The following is a 17,712-nucleotide window of genomic DNA, read 5'->3' as shown; positions in this document are numbered from 1 at the left end:
TACCTAGAAACAAATGACAGTGAAAACACAATGACCCAAAACCTATGGGATGCAGCAAAAGTAGTTAGTTCTAAGAGGAAAGTTTATACCAGTACAATCCTACGTCAAGAAACAAGAAAAATCTCACATAAACAAGCTAATCTTACACCTAAAGCAATTAGAGAAAGAAGAACAAAAAACAAAACGAAAGTTAGCAGAAGTTAAGAAATCATAAAGATCAGATTAGAAATAAATGAAAAAGAAATGAAGCAAACAACAGTAAAGATCAATAAAACTAAAAGCTGGTTCTTTGAGAAGATAAACAAAACTGATAAACCATTAGCCAGACTCATCAAGAAAAAAAGGGAGAAGACTCAAATCAATAGAATTAGAAATGAAAAAGGAGAATTAACAACTGACACTCCAGAAAGACAAAGGATCATAAAAGATTACTACAAGCAACTATATGCCAATAAAATGGACAACCTGGAAGAAATGGACAAATTCTTAGAAAAGCACAACCTTCTGAGACTGAACCAGGAAGAAATAGAAAATAAAAACAGACCAATCACAAGCACTGAAATTGAAACTGTGATTAAAACTCTTCCAACAAACAAAAGGCCAGGACCAGATGGCTTCACAGGTGAATTCTATCAAACATTTAGAGAAGAGCTAACACCTATCCTCAAACTCTTCCAAAATATAGCAGAGGGAGGAACACTCCCAAGCTCATTCTACAATGCCACCATTACCCTGATACCAAAACCAAAGATGTCACAAAAAACAAAAACTACAGGCCAACATCACTGATGAGCATAGATGCAAAAATCCTCAACAAAATACTAGCAGACAGAATCCAACAGCACATGAAAAGGATCATAAACCATGATCAAGTGGTGTTTATCCCAGGAATGCAAGGATTCTTCAATATACGAAAATCAATCAATGTGATACACCATATTAACAAATTGGATAAAAACCATATGATCACCTCAATAGATGCAGAAAAAGCTTTCAACAAAATTCAACACCCAGTTATGATAAAAACCCTCCAGAAAGTAGGCATAGAGGGAACTTACCTCAACATAATAAAGGTCATGTATGACAAACCCAGAGCCAACATCATTCTCAATGGTGAAAAACTGAAACCATTTCCTCTAACATCAGGAACAAGACAAGGTTGCCCATTCTCACCACTATTATTCAACACAGTTTTGGACGTTTTAGCCACAGCAATCAGAGAAGGAAAAGAAATACAAATCGGAAAAGAAGAAGTAAAACTGTCACTGTTTGCAGATGACATGATACTATATATAAAGAATCCTAAAGATGCTACCAGAAAACTACTAGAGCTCATCAATGAATTTGGTAAAGTAGCAGGATACAAAATTAACGCACAGAAATCTCTTGTATTCCTATACACTAATGATGAAAAATCTGAAAGAGAAATTAAGGAAACACTCCCATTTACCGCTGCAACAAAAAGGATAAAATACCTAGGAATAAACCTACCTAAGGAGACAAAAGACCTGTATGCAGAATATTATAAGACACTAATGAAATAAATTAAAGATGATACAAATAGATGGAGAGATATACCATGTCCTTGGATTGGAAGAATCAACGTTGGGAAAATGACTCTACTACCCAAAGCAATCTACATATTCAATACAATCCCGATCAAAGTAGCAATGGCATTTTTCACAGAAGTAGAACAAAAAATTTCACAATTTGTTTGGAAACACAAAAGACTCCGAATAGCCAAAGCAATCTTGAGAAAGAAAAACGGAGCTGGAGGAATCAGGCTCCCTGACTTCAGACTATACTACAAAGCTACAGTAATCAAGACAGTATGGTACTGGCACAAAAACAGATATATAGATCAATGGAAGAGGATAGAAAACCCAGAGATAAACCCACGAACATATGGTCACCCTATCTTTGATAAAGAGGTAAGAATATACAGTGCAGGAAAGACAGCCTCTTAAATAAGTGGTGGTGAGAAAACTGGCAGCTACATGTAAAAGAGTGAAATTAGAACACTCCCTAATACCATACACAAAAGTAAACTCAAAATGGATTAAAGACCTAAATGTAAGGCCAGACACTATAAAACTCTTACAGTAAAACACAGGAAGAACACTCTAAGACATAAATCACAGCAAGATCTTTTTTGACCCACTTCAGTGAGAGGCTCACGTACCGCAATAAAAAAAAAAAAAAGAGAGTCACGTACCACAATGTTCATTGCAGCACTATTTACAATAGCCAGGACATGGAGGCAGCCTAAGTGTCCGTCAACAGATGAATGGATAAAGAAGATGTGGCACATATACGCAATGGAATATTATTCAGCCCCAAAAAGAAATGAAATTTAGTTATGTGTAATGAGATGGATGGACCTAGAGTCTGTTCTATAGAGTGAAGTAAGTCAGAAAGAGAAAAACAAATACCATATGCTAACACATATATATGGAATCTAAAAAAAAAAAAATAGAAGGTTCTGAAGAACCTAGGGGCAGGCAGGAATAAAGATGCAGACGTAGAGAATGGACTTGAGGACACGGGAGGGGGAAGGGTAAGCTAGGATGAAGTGAGAGAGTGGCATTTACACATATACACTAACAAATGTAAAACAGATAGCTAGTGGGAAGCAGCCTCATAGCACAGGGAGATCAGCTCAGTGCTTTATGGGAGGGTGGGAGGGAGACGCAAGAGGGAGGGGATATGGGGCTATATGTATATGTATAGCTGATTCACTTTGTTATACAGCAGAAACTACACAACATTGTAAAGCAATTATACTCCAATAAAGATGTAAAAAAATAAAAAACTGTCCACAAAGTGGGTATGGAGCAAACATACCTTAACATAATAAAGGCCATATATGACAAACCTAGAGACAACATCATTCTCAATGGTAAAAAGCTGAAACCATTTCCTCTAAGATCAGGACAAGACAAGGATGCCCACTCTTGCCACTTTTATACAGCATAGTATGGAAATTCCTAGCCATAGCAACCAGACAAGAAAAAGAAATAAAATGAAGCCACACTGGAAAGGAAGAAGTAAAACCGTTAGTGTTTGCAGATGGCATGATACTATCTATTGAAGATCCTAAAGATGCCAGCAAAAAACTATTAGAATACATGAATTCAGTAAAGTTTGATAATATAAATTTAACATACAGAAATCTGTTGCATTTGTACACATTAACAATGAACTATCAGAAAGAGAAATTTAAAAAACAATCACATTTACAGGAGTTCCCTGGGGGCCTAGTGGTTAGGATTCCGGACTTTCACTCCTGTGACCCTGGTCAATCCCTGGCCAGGGAGCTAAGATCCCATAAGCCATGTGGCCAAATAAATAAATAAATAAACAAAACAATCACATTTACAATTGCATAGAATAAAAAATGAGCAACTAGTTACTTGTGGCCTTTCTATCCCTTAGTTATACATGCTTCTAATAAACAGGGCATGTGGTTTCACTGATAAGGGCTTTTTAAAGGCCCTATAGTATAATCTAGACAACTCTAGAAAGCAACTCATACCTCATCTGCATGATCAGGCAAAGTTGTTTTACAGTTAAAGTTTCCGAGTTTCAACTTTAAGAAAACAATATCAGAAGAAAGCACTTCAAATCTGACCTGTTTAGTTTAAAAATTAGTGGGAAATGGGGTCCCCTAAAGTAGAAAATAAAACAAAATAAAACCAAAAAATTCAAAATAGAAGAAAGCAACCTATAAAACAAAAGAGTGAAGAAAACAGGAAAAGTAGGCAATAGCAGTCCAAAATAAAGAGGGGGAAAAAAGCATGTTTCAGATTGGTCTGCCATGAATATTCCAACCTTTCATTAATCACTCCTACCCCACCTCAATTCTTCACAGTCTGGGTAGATGACCTTGCTACCTTCACCAAGGAAAAAAAGGGTTACTTTAACTATCTGTGTCTCTAAGAATTTTCCAAATGCTTAGTTATTCTTTACTCCTGCCCTTTAGGGTCAAAAGATAAAATATCCCCTATTACCTAAGATTTAATTTTTTCACCTGTTCCAACCTTCATCCCACCACAAAAAAAAAACTGCTTCATCATCAATCCTCTCTCTTAGTTGTATTATCAATCTCTCACTCTTTACTGGCTTCTTTCTTCAACGTATAAATATGTTCAAAATCCTTCCGTCTTAAGAATACAAAAGCTCTGCCTCCACCCTGCAACCTCTCAAACTCACTCCCCAGAATGAGCTTTCCAAAACACAAACCCAATTATTTTGGGTTTCTTGCTGAAAATTCCTAAAGAGTTCCCTTCAGGAGATTTTTCTAAATATCAAGATTTTACTTCTGATCAACAAATGTTCCTTGTTGTGCCAAACTCTGTCAGGCACTTATCCAAACTAACTGTAACGTCATTTTCCCATTTATCCCCAGTTAACTGTGGCTTATTCTCCAGTATTCAGCACAAACAACATTGCTTCGTATTTCCTGACCAGCCTCTCAGACTGAAACACCAACCTTTTGCCAGTGTTTTCTCTGTATCTGCCCATGACTTCTTATGCATACTATGGTGTAATCTTTGTTTGTTCTTGTCTGTCACCCTCTCTATACTATGAGTAAACAGAAAGTGAAGACTGATTTGTTCAACTCTGTCTCAGTACCTTTCACAGTATTCAATAAATGTCTGCTAAATGAATGACAGATCAGCAGCAAAGATAATGAGAAGTGGATGCAGCAAACCAAGTTTGAAGCAACAGACTTGAAGTAAAGATTTATTTGAACATGTGTAAAAGTGATTACCATTTGAAATATCATTCTACAATACCTAAAGCAATTGTTTTATGGGGCTTGAAAGGGAGCCAACAGAATAGACAGCCTGTCTCCTGCTGGCCCCTGCTTATGTGAAGATGTGGATCATCTCCCTGTCAGCCTAAGGATGAAGCAGACACAAAGAAAAAGCAGTGCTAAGGATGCTGCAGAGAGATGGAGTCAGAGCTTGGATTTACTGCTCTATCGCGGAACTTTTCCTGCTGGATCAATCAAATTATCTTTATTGTTTAAATCCTAACATTTTCAATTCCAACTAAGTTGTAAAATGACCACAAGTTCCTCCCATAACTATATGCATGCCCCTTTGCGATGTGACTTAATCTTTCTTTCCTAGAAAAGGTGCAGTCTATTTCTCTAACCCTTAATCTGGGCTTGGATATATGGGACATTTGGCTAATGGGACATTGGCAAATGTGACAAAGCAGAGCCTTTAAAAGGGCTTGTGCATTAGGGCTTTCCCACTTCAGAGGTTTTAAAAGCACTTGTGCATTAGGGCTTTCCCGTTCTTGCCACCAGGAACACTAACTATGAAGTAAAGAAGCCTGTGCTAGCCTCTTGGAGAATGACATACCACATGGAGAGGGGCTCAGCTTTCCCTGGCAAGGCTCTAAACATGTGAGTGAGGCCATCCTAGAACTTCCAGCCACAATCAAGCCAACCTCAGACCACAGGAACAGCCTGACCAACATATAGAATCGTGAGAAAACAAATGTTTTAAGCTACTAAATTCTGGATAGTTTTTATACAGTGTTATTGACTAGATGTTTGTGTTCCCCCAGATATGTTGAAGCTTTAACTCCCATTTGGAAATGGGCTGCTGAGGAGTAATTAAGGTTAAATGAGGTCATAAGGGTGGGGCCCTGATACAATACGATTAGTTTCTTAATAAGAAGAGACACGAGAGATTTTTTTCTCTCTCTCAGCTATCTGCAAGCCAGAAACCAACCCCAATGGACCTTGATCTGAGACTTCTAGGCTCTAGACCTGTGAGAAAATAAATGTGTGTTGTTCAAGTCAACCACTTTTTGGTATTTTGTTATGGTAGCCCAAGCAGACTTATACTATACAGCATAGCAAACTGACACAGTGAGTCTTAGCACTAGCCCTGCTAATTATTTTTAAAAGGTTACTATTAGGGCTTCCCTGGTGGCGCAGTGGTTAAGAATCCGCCCGCCAATGTAGGGGACACGGGTTCGAGCCCTGGTCCAGAAAGATCCCACATGCCGCAGAGCAACTAAGCCCATGAGCCACAACTACTGAGCCTGTGCTCTAGAGCCCATGAGCCACAACTACTGAGCCCATGCACCTGGAGCCTGTGCTCCGCAACAAGAGAAGCCACCACAGTGAGAAGCCTGCACACTGCAACAAAGGGTAGCCCCCACTCGCTGCAACTAGGGAGAAGCCCGCGCACAGCAATGAAGACCCAACACAGCCAAAAATAAATTAATTAATTAATTAATTTTTAAAAGAAAAGGTTACTACTAAAAAACCCCCATTATTCTGTGGTATATGTAATTCAAGTTTTAAGCTAATTTATGGTTTAAGCTAATAAGGAGTTGCCTTTTGTCATCATATCTCTTCATTTGCTCTTAATGGAACATCAAAGTTCTTTTTTGCTCTTTTCTGAATGGTGTCTAATATTGGACAGAGTAAACATAGCTACATCTATCTACCAGAATAGAACTGTACTATGGTTACAGGGTACTCAAACAATATATTCACATTAATTCATTCAACTGTTTGAGCACCTACTATTTATTTGGCAACTGCTATGATAAGGATGAAAGAAAATGTAGTGTCAACTCTCAACACTGCTCAGGGAAAGAGACAGACAAAATGAATAGTTGGTAGTATACGGTATAGACTTTCATAGGTTCTATCACTTCAATGTGATCTATAGCTTCATTCTTTATACACTAATGCCCCTAAAGCACCTTTCCAATACTACCAAAGTCAGGCTTTCATATGTCAGTAGACGAATAACTTCAAGGTATAGCATTGTGGTACTGCCTGCCAATCAATTGTTCAGCTTTGTTATGTTTACCAATGCAGCAGTGTGTGTGCCATTGTTTAACTATTTTATTAGTTCAGTAAATACTTATTTGTTGCCACAAATTTTATAGTATTTTGCTTTTATTTTTTAAAATTCAGGAAAATTGTAAGATCCAAAGTTTGACAGTATTGATAACATGATCAAGAAAAGGTGGAACTCATCAAGTATACAGAAAGCAGGAATCTTTGGACGGATGACCACGTGTTCAATTATTAAGTAAAAAAAAAAGTATATTAACCATTGGTGACATTTAAATGTCAAGTAAAAATGATAAAAGAAGCAGAGAAATCTTTGGAATTATGAACTGTTGATTATAAAAACAATACTAGTGATCCAAATGCAAAAGAACAGTCTTGAGTCCATAGGACTCTTGATGACATAATGCTTCTTATAGATTCCTTAATCATTTCAAAATGTCAAAAATGAGAATTTGAGATGGGAAATTATTTGTAAAAATTAGTCAGAATAGGTAAACCTATAGAGGTAGAAAGTAGATTGTTGGTTGTCTAGGGCTAGGGGTTCAGAGGAATGGGGAATGACTGCTAATGGGTGCAGGGTTTCTTTTTGGGGTGATGAAAATGTTCTAAAATTGATTGTGGTGATGGTTTTACAACTCTAAATATACTAAAAACCATTGAATTGTAAGCCTGTAATGGGTGAACTGTATGGTATGTGAATTATATCTCAAAAAATATATTGCTGATTAAAGATTTAACTTGAAAGGCTCAACAGTTAAAAAATATTAATTGGTCAATATTTAGTGTTAAATCTATGCTTTTCTTGTTTTAAATAATCATGTCCAATAATTCCAAGATTAAAAAAGAAGTAAAACACTTACAGCATAAAACCTTATAACTGTTTTATTCCCTTGGAAATAGAGCATTTTCCCTCAAACAAGTAAACCTATTGTTCAACCTTATACTCTCAACTTTCATACAGATTTTCAGAAATACACATCAATAGTAGATAGCCTACATAACACAGCAAGGCCTGTAACCAAAGTATGAACAAAATGGTGAGGAAATACAGTGGTTGCAACAAATTATCATTGCAATTACTATATCTTTAATTAAAGGACTTTCCAATGAATCTTCAACTTACCTTCATCATGACATTTAGTGTATATTTTTGATCTTCCCGCCTTGCCGAAGCTTTTGCTTCCATAGCTTCTTTTGCGCTTTCTTGTGCTTGTAGGATAGATTTCTCCCTTATTCTTTGCATCATCTCTTTGTCAACTAAAACATAAGGAATATCAATAAATTAGGATCATGATGAATTTGTTTTACTAAGGAGAAACTGCTTACATACTGATCTGGGATAAGATGTTTTTGGACCCAACCTCACATGGAGAAGTGAAAACATATCCCAATATTAAACTGGTCAAGAAGGTAATACTAAAAGGTAAGCAAGTAACTGTAATAGTAATGCATTAGTAAAGAATGCATGCCTTGGGACTTCCCTGGTGGCGCAGTGGTTAATCCGCCTGCCAATGCAGGGGACATGTGTGTGAGCCCTGGTCTGGGAAGATCCCACATGCCGGGGAGCAACTAAGCCCGTGCACCACAACTACTGAGCCTGTGCTCTAGAGCCTAAGAGCCAGAACTACTGAGCCCATGTGCCACAACTACTGAAGCCCGCACCTAGAGCCCGTGCTCCAAGAGCAACAAGAGAAGCCACCACAATGAGAAGCCTGTGCACAACAAAGAGCAGCCCCCGCTCCCCACAACTAGAGAAAGCCCACGTACAGTGATGAAGACCCAATGCAGCCAAAAATAAATACACAAATAAAATTTAGAAAAAGAATGCATGCCTTTGTGCACTGAGAGAGATACACAAACAGAGCGAGAGCGAGAGCGAGAGCGAGAGCGAGAGCGAGAGAGAGAGAGAGAGAGAGAGAGAGACACAGAGAGGGAGGATATGAATAAGAGAGAAGAGGAACAATGGAGAGGGGAAATAACAGAGGGAATGAGGATGGAGAGAGGGGAGGGAGAGGAGGAGAGGGTTACAAGAGGGGGAGAGAGGACTGTGGAATGAGGGGGAGAGGGAAAGGGAGCCGGAGGGGACAAGATGGGAGGAAAGAGAACACATTTATTCTCCTTTCTCTCTGTTGAGAAACTAGAGCTATTTGCTCATAAACCTGATCACAATAAATCATCTCTGGGGGGTCTACTAGAAGAGAAGATGGGTTGAGACCATCTGATGTAATCAATCACCTTCAAAAATACAAATGGTGATTTATAGTGATATATATGAAGAGTACAGAGCCAGCCTTAGTAAAAATTGCAAAGTAACATGACATGTTACATACAGACTTTACCATTCACAATTATTTTTTATTCAGTCACTCAGTATTTTAGGAACTGCAGGCTGTGATCCATTAGGGGGTAAATTATCTTAGGGGAAGAAGGATAAGGAAGGGATCTAGACTTTGAAGAAGAAAAAAACAGGAGGGGAGAGGAAACTTGGTAGGAGAGTGTGAAGTAGGGGAGTGATAAGAAGGGCAGGAGTGTGATACCAAAACCAGACAAAGATGTCACAAAAAAAGAAAACTACAGGCCAATATCACTGATGAACATAGATGTAAAAATCCTCAACAAAATACTAGCAAAGAGAATCCAACAGCACATTAAAAGGATCATACACCATGATCAAGTGGGGTTTATTCCAGGAATGCAAGGATTCTTCAAAATACACAAATCAATCAATGTGATACCCCATATTAACAAACTGAAGGAGAAAAACCATATGATCATCTGAATCGATGCAGAGAAAGCTTTCGACAAAATTCAACACCCATTTATGATAAAAACCCTGCAGAAAGTAGGCATAGAGGGAACTTTCCTCTACATAATAAAGGCCATATAAGACAAACCCACAGCCAACAACATCCTCAATGGTGAAAAGCTGAAAGCATTTCCACTAAGATAAGGAACAAGACAAGGTTGCCCATTCTCACCACTCTTATTCAACATAGTTTTGGAAGTTTTAGCCACAGCAATCAGAGAAGAAAAAGAAATAAAAGGAATCCAAACTGGAAAAGAAGAAGTAGTGCTGTCACTGTTTGCAGATGACATGATACTATAAATAGAGAATCCTAAAGATGCTACCAGAAAACTACTAGAGCTAATCAATGAATTTGGTAAAGTAGCAGGATACAAAATTAATGCACAGAAATCTATGGCATTCCTATACACTAATGATGAAAAATCTGAAAGTGAAATCAAGAAAACACTCCCATTTACCATTGCAACAAAAAGAATAAAATATCTAGGAATAAACCTACCTAAGGAGACAAAAGACCTGCATGCAGAAAATTATAAGACACTGATGAAAGAAATTAAAGATGATACAAATAGATGGAGAGATATACCATGTTCTTGGATTGGAAGAATCAACATTGGGAAAATGACTCTACTACCCAAAGCAATCTACAGATTTAATGCAATCCCTATCAAACTACCACTGGCATTTTTCACAGAACTAGAACAAAAAATTTCACAATTTGTATGGAAACACAAAAGACCCCGAATAGCCAAAGCAATCTTGAGAACGAAAAATGGAGCTGGAGGAATCAGGTTCCCTGACTTCAGACTATACTACAAAGCTACAGTAATCAAGACAGTATGGTAGTGGCAAAAAAAACAGAAATATAGATCAGTGGAACAGGATAGAAAGCCCAGAGATAAACCCATGCACATATGGTCACCTTATCTTTGATAAAGGAGGCAAGAATATACAGTGGAGAAAAGGCAGCCTCTTCAATAAGTGGTGCTGGGAAAACTGGACAGGTACATGTAAAAGTATGAAATTAGAACACTCCCTAACACCATACACAAAAATAAACTCAAAACGGATTAAAGACCTAAATGTAAGGCCAGACACTATCAAACTCTTAGAGGAAAACATAGGCAAAACACTCTATGACATAAATCACAGCAAGATCCTTTTTGACCCACCTCCTAGAGAAAGGGAAATAAAAACAAAAATAAAGAAATGGGACCTAATGAAACTTAAAAGCTTTTGCACAGCAAAGGAAACCATAAACAACACCAAAAGACAACCCTCAGAATGGGAGAAAATATTTGCAAATGAAGCAACTGACAAAGGATTAATCTCCAAAATTTACAAGCAGGTCATGCAGCTCAATATCAAAAAAATAAATAACCCAATCCAAAAATGTGCAGGAGACGTAAACAGACATTTCTCCAAAGAAGACATACAGATTGCCAAGGAACACATGAAAGAATGCTCAACATCATTAATCATTAGAGAAATGCAAATCAAAACTACAATGAGGTAGCCCCTCACACTGGTCAGAATGGCCATCATCAAAAACTCTATAAACAATAAACGCTGGAGAGGGTGTGGAGAAAAGGGAACACTCTTGCACTGTTGGTGGGAATGCAAATTGATACAGCCACTATGGAGGTTCCTTAAAAAACTACAAATAGAACTACCATATGACCCAGCAATCCCACTACTGGGCATATACCCTGAGAAAACCTTAATTCAAAAAGAGACATGTACCAATTTGTTATGAGGTGGATAGACCTAGAGTCTGTCATACAGAATGAAGTCAGTCAGAAAGAGAAAGATAAATACTGTATGCTAACACATATATATGGAATTTAAGAAAAAAAATGTCATGAAGAACCTAGGGGTAAGACAGGAATAAAGACACAGACCTACTGGAGAACGGACTTGAGGATATGGGGAGGGGGAAGGGTGAGCTGTGACAAAGCGAGAGAGAGGTATGGACATATATACACTAACAAACGTAAGATAGATAGCTAGTGGGAAGCAGCCGCATAGCACAGGGATATCAGCTCGGTGCTTTGTGACCGCCTGGAGGGGTGGGATAGGGAGGGTGGGAGGGAGGGAGATGCAAGAGGGAAGAGATATGGGAACATATGTATATGTATAACTGATTCACTTTGTTATAAAGCAGAAACTAACACACCATTGTAAAGCAATTATACCTCAATAAAGATGTTAAAAAAAAAAGAGACATGTAGCAAAATGTTCACTGCAGCTCTATTTACAGTACCCAGGACATGGAAGCAACCTAAGTGTTCATCAACAGATGAATGGATAAAGAAGATGTGGCACATATATACAATGGAATATTACTCAGCCATAAAAAGAAACGAAATTGAGTTATTTGTAGTGAGGTGGATGGACCCAGACTCTGTCATACAGAGTGAAGCAAGTCAGAAACAGAAAAACAAATACCGTATGCTAACACATATATATGGAATTTAAGAAAAAAAAAAAAGGTCATGAAGAACCTAGGGGCAAGATGGGAATAAAGACACAAACCTACTAGAGAATGGACTTGAGGATATGGGGAGGGGGAAGGGTAAGCTGTGACAAAGTGAGATAGTGGCATGGACATATATACACTACCAAACGTAAAATAGATAGCTAGTGGGAAGCAGCCGCATGGCACAGGGAGATCGGCTCAGTGCTTTGTGACCACCTAGAGGGGTGGGATAGAGAGGGTGGGAGGGAGGGAGACACAAGAGGGAAGAGATATGGGAACATATGTATGTGTATAGCTGATTCACTTTGTTATACAGTAGAAACTAACACACCATTGTAAAGCAATTATACTCCAATAAAGATGTTAAAAAATATATATATATATTCACTGTTTCTGATTAAAAAAAAAAGAATGGCAGGAGTGGAGGGATAACTAGTAAAGTTTTATACACAGCTTCATAGCGTTTTAAAATATATGAAAAAATACACAAAGAAAACTAGTTACATTAAAACACAAAATATTAAAAAATAAATTTGTGATATACAAGTATGTGCTTCTTTATTAATGCATTAAATAATACATAGCAAAATGTCTAATAAATACTATAATTTCAAAGTAGTGTATATAAAAGATAGAGGTACCTGTGATATGAACATATTTGTGATTTTTATTGACACTACTGTTGTTTGTCATCTACATTCATAGTTGAAGGGAATATTAATTTCAGTTAAAAGTAAGTAAAGAGTATGGAATTTTTACCCATCCAAGATCTTGGCTGGGAATTAGGACTGAAATTACTTCAGAAGTCTCTCCCCAAACCACCTGTTTAGTAACAGAGTGGCAGACAGTTGGACCAGTTTCAGGGGCAGAAGTAATTAAAAGAAAATCAATTTCCAAGTGAAATGCTCCATATCTAAAAGAAACGAAAAATGGATCAAGAAGGAACTTCAGAAAAAAATGGAGCAAGTATGTTTTGAATAATCAGGGAGGCAGGCTTGGAGTATAGACTGGAGCTCCACAATACTGCATGTGAAAAACAGATTGTTAAACAATTTCACTGAATTGCATCTGAAACTGAGTTTGACTTCTAAAAGAATCTCAAACCTGGTTTCTGAAGTAAAATCGATGTTCATTACTTGTTATATAAGTCAGTTTTAAGACTGTTTTGATTAGTCTAACTGGCAAATTACGGTCAAACCCAACCTGCTCCCTGATTTCTTTCAGCACATAAGCTAAGAATAATTGTTACAGTTTTAAATAGTTGAAAAAAATCAAAAGAATAGTAATACTTTATGACATACACAAATTAGAATAAATTGAAATTTCAGCATCAATAAATACATATTGTCTATGGCTTCTTTTGTTCTGCAATAACAGAGTTGAGTAATTGTGACACAGACTACATAACCCACAAAATCCAAAATATTATCTGGTCCTTTACAGAAAAAGTTTGCCAACCCTTAGTTTAAATGGTCAAAATTTGGAATAGTTGACCATATAACCATGAAAGAGAAGACTCAAGCACCTGTGCAATGAAAGCAGCTATCTAAATTAGAGAGGAAAGTTATGATTAGAAAATTCCCTTCCCACTCCTGAATAAAGTGGCCAACCAGTTTAAGAAGGGAATTTGACATAGAAGAAAGTGTTTCATGTCAGAAACAGGGGAAAGGAACAGGTTTATGGATATGACTCTTCTTTATAGCTTAAAAAGTTGGTGGACAAAACGTTACCTGGGGAAATCAAGACAGACAGACAGACACACACACACACACACACACACACACACACACACACACTTAAGTCAGTGGTTCTCAAACCTGGCCAGGCATCATAATCACCTGGGGAGTTCTCAACCCCCAATCTGTTTATTTTAAAAGAAGCCATTATAATAGATGATGGTTCTGGTCCCATCTAACTTCAAAATTAAGATTATCAACAACAGCTGAAATAAATCAAAGTATTTACATTTAATCTTAGGTACGAAGTCAGAACACCCTGGGTGTGTTTCATGACATATTCCCAGGCCCTATCTCAGACTTGAATCAAAAAGGAAGGCAGGGGTAGGAGAGCAGGTATCTGGTTTTTAAAAACTCCTCAGTTATTCTGGGGCTCAATAAAGAACTAAAGTAAGCTGGCTATGGTAACCTACCTTAACCAGTATTTTCTGAGCTGAATACCACATTTTAGAGAAAAATTCCACCTGGTCCTAGGGATTAAAAAATTAAATTCCACAGCAAGATACCAAGAAAACATTAACATAAAGAATGGCTGCCATTTCCCCATTTCTCAATAGTCCTAACTCAAGACTTAATGCCAAAGACCTAAGAGAAATTTCAGGCAGTAGATAGAAAACACAAGAAAACATGACAACTAGATCAGGGAGGAAGATAACAGAGCTAAAGCAGTATAGGGCAATTACTGACCCACAAAGCTGATCTTGGCAGAAGAATACTGATTAAGAGTACAGAGAATGGGGGATCTCAACTTGGACTGTACATTATAATTCCCAAAAAGCGTTTTAAAAACTACCAGTACCTAGGTCCCAGTCTCACTCCCAGAAACTGATTTGATTGGTCTAGGGTGAGATTCAGACATCTGTATTCTGTAAAAGTTCCGTAGCGGAAACACTGCTCTAGAGTCAAACTGCTAAGACTCCACTTTTTTTTTTGTGTGTGTGTTATGCTGGCCTCTCACTGTTGTGGGCTCTCCTGTTGCGGAGCACAGGCTCTGGACGCGCAGGCTCAGCGGCCATGGCTCACGGGCCTAGCCACTCCGCAGCATGTGGGATCTTCCTGGACCAGGGCACAAACCCGTGTCCCCTGCATCAGCAGGCGGACTCTCAACCACTGCGCCACCAGAGAAGCCCTAAGACTCCACTTCTTGTCTGTCACTTACTAGTTGTGTGACCTTTGGCAATTACTCAACCCTTCTGTGTCTCAGTAGCCTCACCTTAAAAAAAAAGGGGGGGTACCTAAGTGATAGATTGTTGTGAGGATTAACAGATGAACTAATGCCTAATACAAAATGAGTGCTAAATAAAGGCCATATTGGGAGGCCTTATCCCCTGAAGATAGGAGCCCACATCCTTTAAAAGCTAGTATTAACGGACTCTAATTTTTGAGTAATTCGATTACTCAGGAATTAGGTGATTTATTTTAAGAGGCAGCTGAAGCACTAACTCTTTTAAATCATGCTATGTGTCTATTTCGTTTTCCTAGAATAGCAACATAAATTTCAAAAGAGAAAATTTTAAATGGTATAAAGTATAAAAAGCACAACCAGCTGAACGTCTTTTAGTAAAGAACTTACCACTTGACAGAGAAAGGGTCTCCCACATGGCCGCTTCTTTTTTGTGTAAAGTGAAAACAATAGTGTCATTTCCAATCTTGGCTTTGCTGCTCTCATCGTCTATGGGAGCATAGAGAAACACCTCAAATAAAAATGGAGGACAGTTCACCTATTCAAAAGGGGGAAAACGGAAGTCCATTTAGTTACACAAATGAAAGACACACCCGTTAAGAAATAAGGGATAAGAAATAAGCCTAAATCATTTTCTTAAATTCCTTCTATAAATATATTCCAGGTCACAATAAAAGCACGGCATATGAGGAAATCCTGGATAAAATAATCTCTGACCTGGTGACATCTGTCTACAGACGAGGTGTCACCTGTGTGGGATTCGTATTTTGTTTTGTTTGTTTTGCTTTGTTTTATTTTTAATAGGACTAAAATTTTAGGATGCTTATCTGCAAGGACGCGCCTGTTGCAGGTCCACAGCCGCGCCCTTGCAGCCGCTTCGGACCACACCCCCGGCTCCCCCACCCTGCCGGCAGGCACGACTCGCTTTCCTACCTTCAGATAGTTTTCCGTGCAGAACACGTCCGCGTCCCTGACGGTGACGCCTCTGAGGGGCACAGAGATGAAGACCGCAGTCATCGTCTGCTGCCAGCTGTAGTCGCTAACCTGCAGGGGCATCCCGGGAGGCTTCCGGAGAGGCTGGGGAGGACGCGCGCCCGCTCGGTTGCTAGGGAAGCCGGGGTTACCACAGGCCAGCCCTTCCGGGTCAGGCCGGGCCGCGGCACCACCCTCCCCCGTTCCCAGCGTGCCCCGGGCGCGCCACTGCGGTCGACCTGCGGACTCCCGTCGCAACTGCCTGGGCGCCCCTGGCGGGATCGTTACCGTTACCTGAGGTCTTATCTCTCACCCGCAGTCCAAGCAAATCTGCGAAGTAGCAGACCCACTTCCGCTTAAGCAAGAAAAGAGCTTCACGCTTGAAAATGTAGAAAAGGATGTGGGAAAGCGTAACCCGCGAGAAGCAGGTGCGACGTTCACGCGCCATTGCAGCCCTGGCCTTTTGTTTGTTCTGACGGGGCTGTAGAAGTTAGCACCATTTGGTGCTCCTGTTTTGGAAATTTCCAGCTCATACTGACCTTCTGGCCTAGGAGCTTGCCTGTACTAGTGTAGTCCTTAAAATCCTATCAGCCGTAAGCCCGTCACAAGCATGTAGGTAGGGTTCTTTCCTTGGTTTGAGAACTGGGGAGAAACGACCGTATGACTCACCTGGCGAATGCTTGGCTGCAACTCAACTGTAGGATAAGTTGAATTGACACGGATATGTTTTAACCGTTGTTTAAGGAGATTTGTAACTTTAGCGCTGAGAGGAAACTTAAAGATCATGTAGTATTCCCACATGCAGTATTTAAGGAATCTGAGATCCATATACCCAACCCCATTGCCACATGGATTAGCGGCTGAACTGTGATTAAGATCCTGACCCCCTAACTCCCATTCCAATGTTCTTTCCTTGGGATGCTTTCTGGAGACACAGTTTATAAATTACTGGAATTTGATGTTAAAAAAAAAAAAGGACATGAAAATTAAGCATCTACAAACTATTTGCCACTTAGGAATGGGGATTTTTAACATTTTACTTTTGGAAGTCATTAATACAAATTTAAAAGCTCCTGAAAAAGTCCTTGAGGAAAGCTAAGGAGCAGCAGACTTGGGAGGAAAAAAAATCATCTTTTACCCCCCAAACAGAGCACCCCTCACTATCTTACCTAATTTTGTCAGCTGTTCATCATCTCAAGGATCGGTAACTTTGAATACTGGGGCCATGTTAGACTTCTTTTCCCTTGTCCTCCTAATCGGAGAAAACTAACAATCCTATAGATTCTTTTTTATGTTGCTTTGGGCATTTCTCCCCCTTGTGTTCAATTCCTACTTTTACCATTTTGTTTCAAACTCTCCTGTGTCTTCAAAAGACAGAGTTTATGCATTCCTATTATATAAAATGTTAAAGTGTAGATTCTGCCACTATATAAAAACACAAGTGATATATGTATAGAAAATAAAAAGGATACTTTGTTCTGTTTGGGAGTTTCAGGAAAATTCGTTAGCAATCACTTTGTTAAGCACATACAAACCTCTGTAGTGAAATTGTTCCCCTGACTACCAGTCTTATGAAACTTTTTACACTCTGAGTGAGTTATGTCTTTTTTAAAAAAAAACTTGATCAGTTTTATTGCTGAATCATTACATCAGCTGATACCAATTTAAAACACCATTAATCTTTATACATTGTTTCAAGAC

General features: G+C 38.7%; 1 protein-coding gene across 3 annotated transcripts in view; it reads right to left on the bottom strand.

Moving 5' to 3' along the window:
* DNAAF4 (dynein axonemal assembly factor 4) overlaps window positions 1-17,712 on the bottom strand; it is a 76,944-nt gene extending 59,232 nt beyond the window's left edge. For 2 of the 3 annotated variants that reach the window (XM_049706003.1, XM_004274651.4), the window contains exons 1-3: window positions 15,973-17,711; window positions 15,430-15,577; window positions 7,959-8,092 (exon numbers count right to left, since the gene is read on the bottom strand). In XM_049706003.1, coding sequence (XP_049561960.1) covers window positions 7,959-8,092; window positions 15,430-15,577; window positions 15,973-16,095 — 405 coding nt within the window. In that variant the 5' untranslated portion in view covers window positions 16,096-17,711. Of the gene's footprint in view, window positions 1-7,958; window positions 8,093-15,429; window positions 15,578-15,972 lie in introns of all 3 variants that reach the window. The other variant, XM_004274652.4, reaches the window with a different exon arrangement.

Source organism: Orcinus orca, chromosome 2 (assembly GCF_937001465.1).
Source record: "Orcinus orca chromosome 2, mOrcOrc1.1, whole genome shotgun sequence".
Taxonomy (NCBI): domain Eukaryota; kingdom Metazoa; phylum Chordata; class Mammalia; order Artiodactyla; family Delphinidae; genus Orcinus; species Orcinus orca.
Note: the sequence above shows the minus strand (reverse complement) of the source record. Positions and strands in the feature narration are given on the sequence as shown.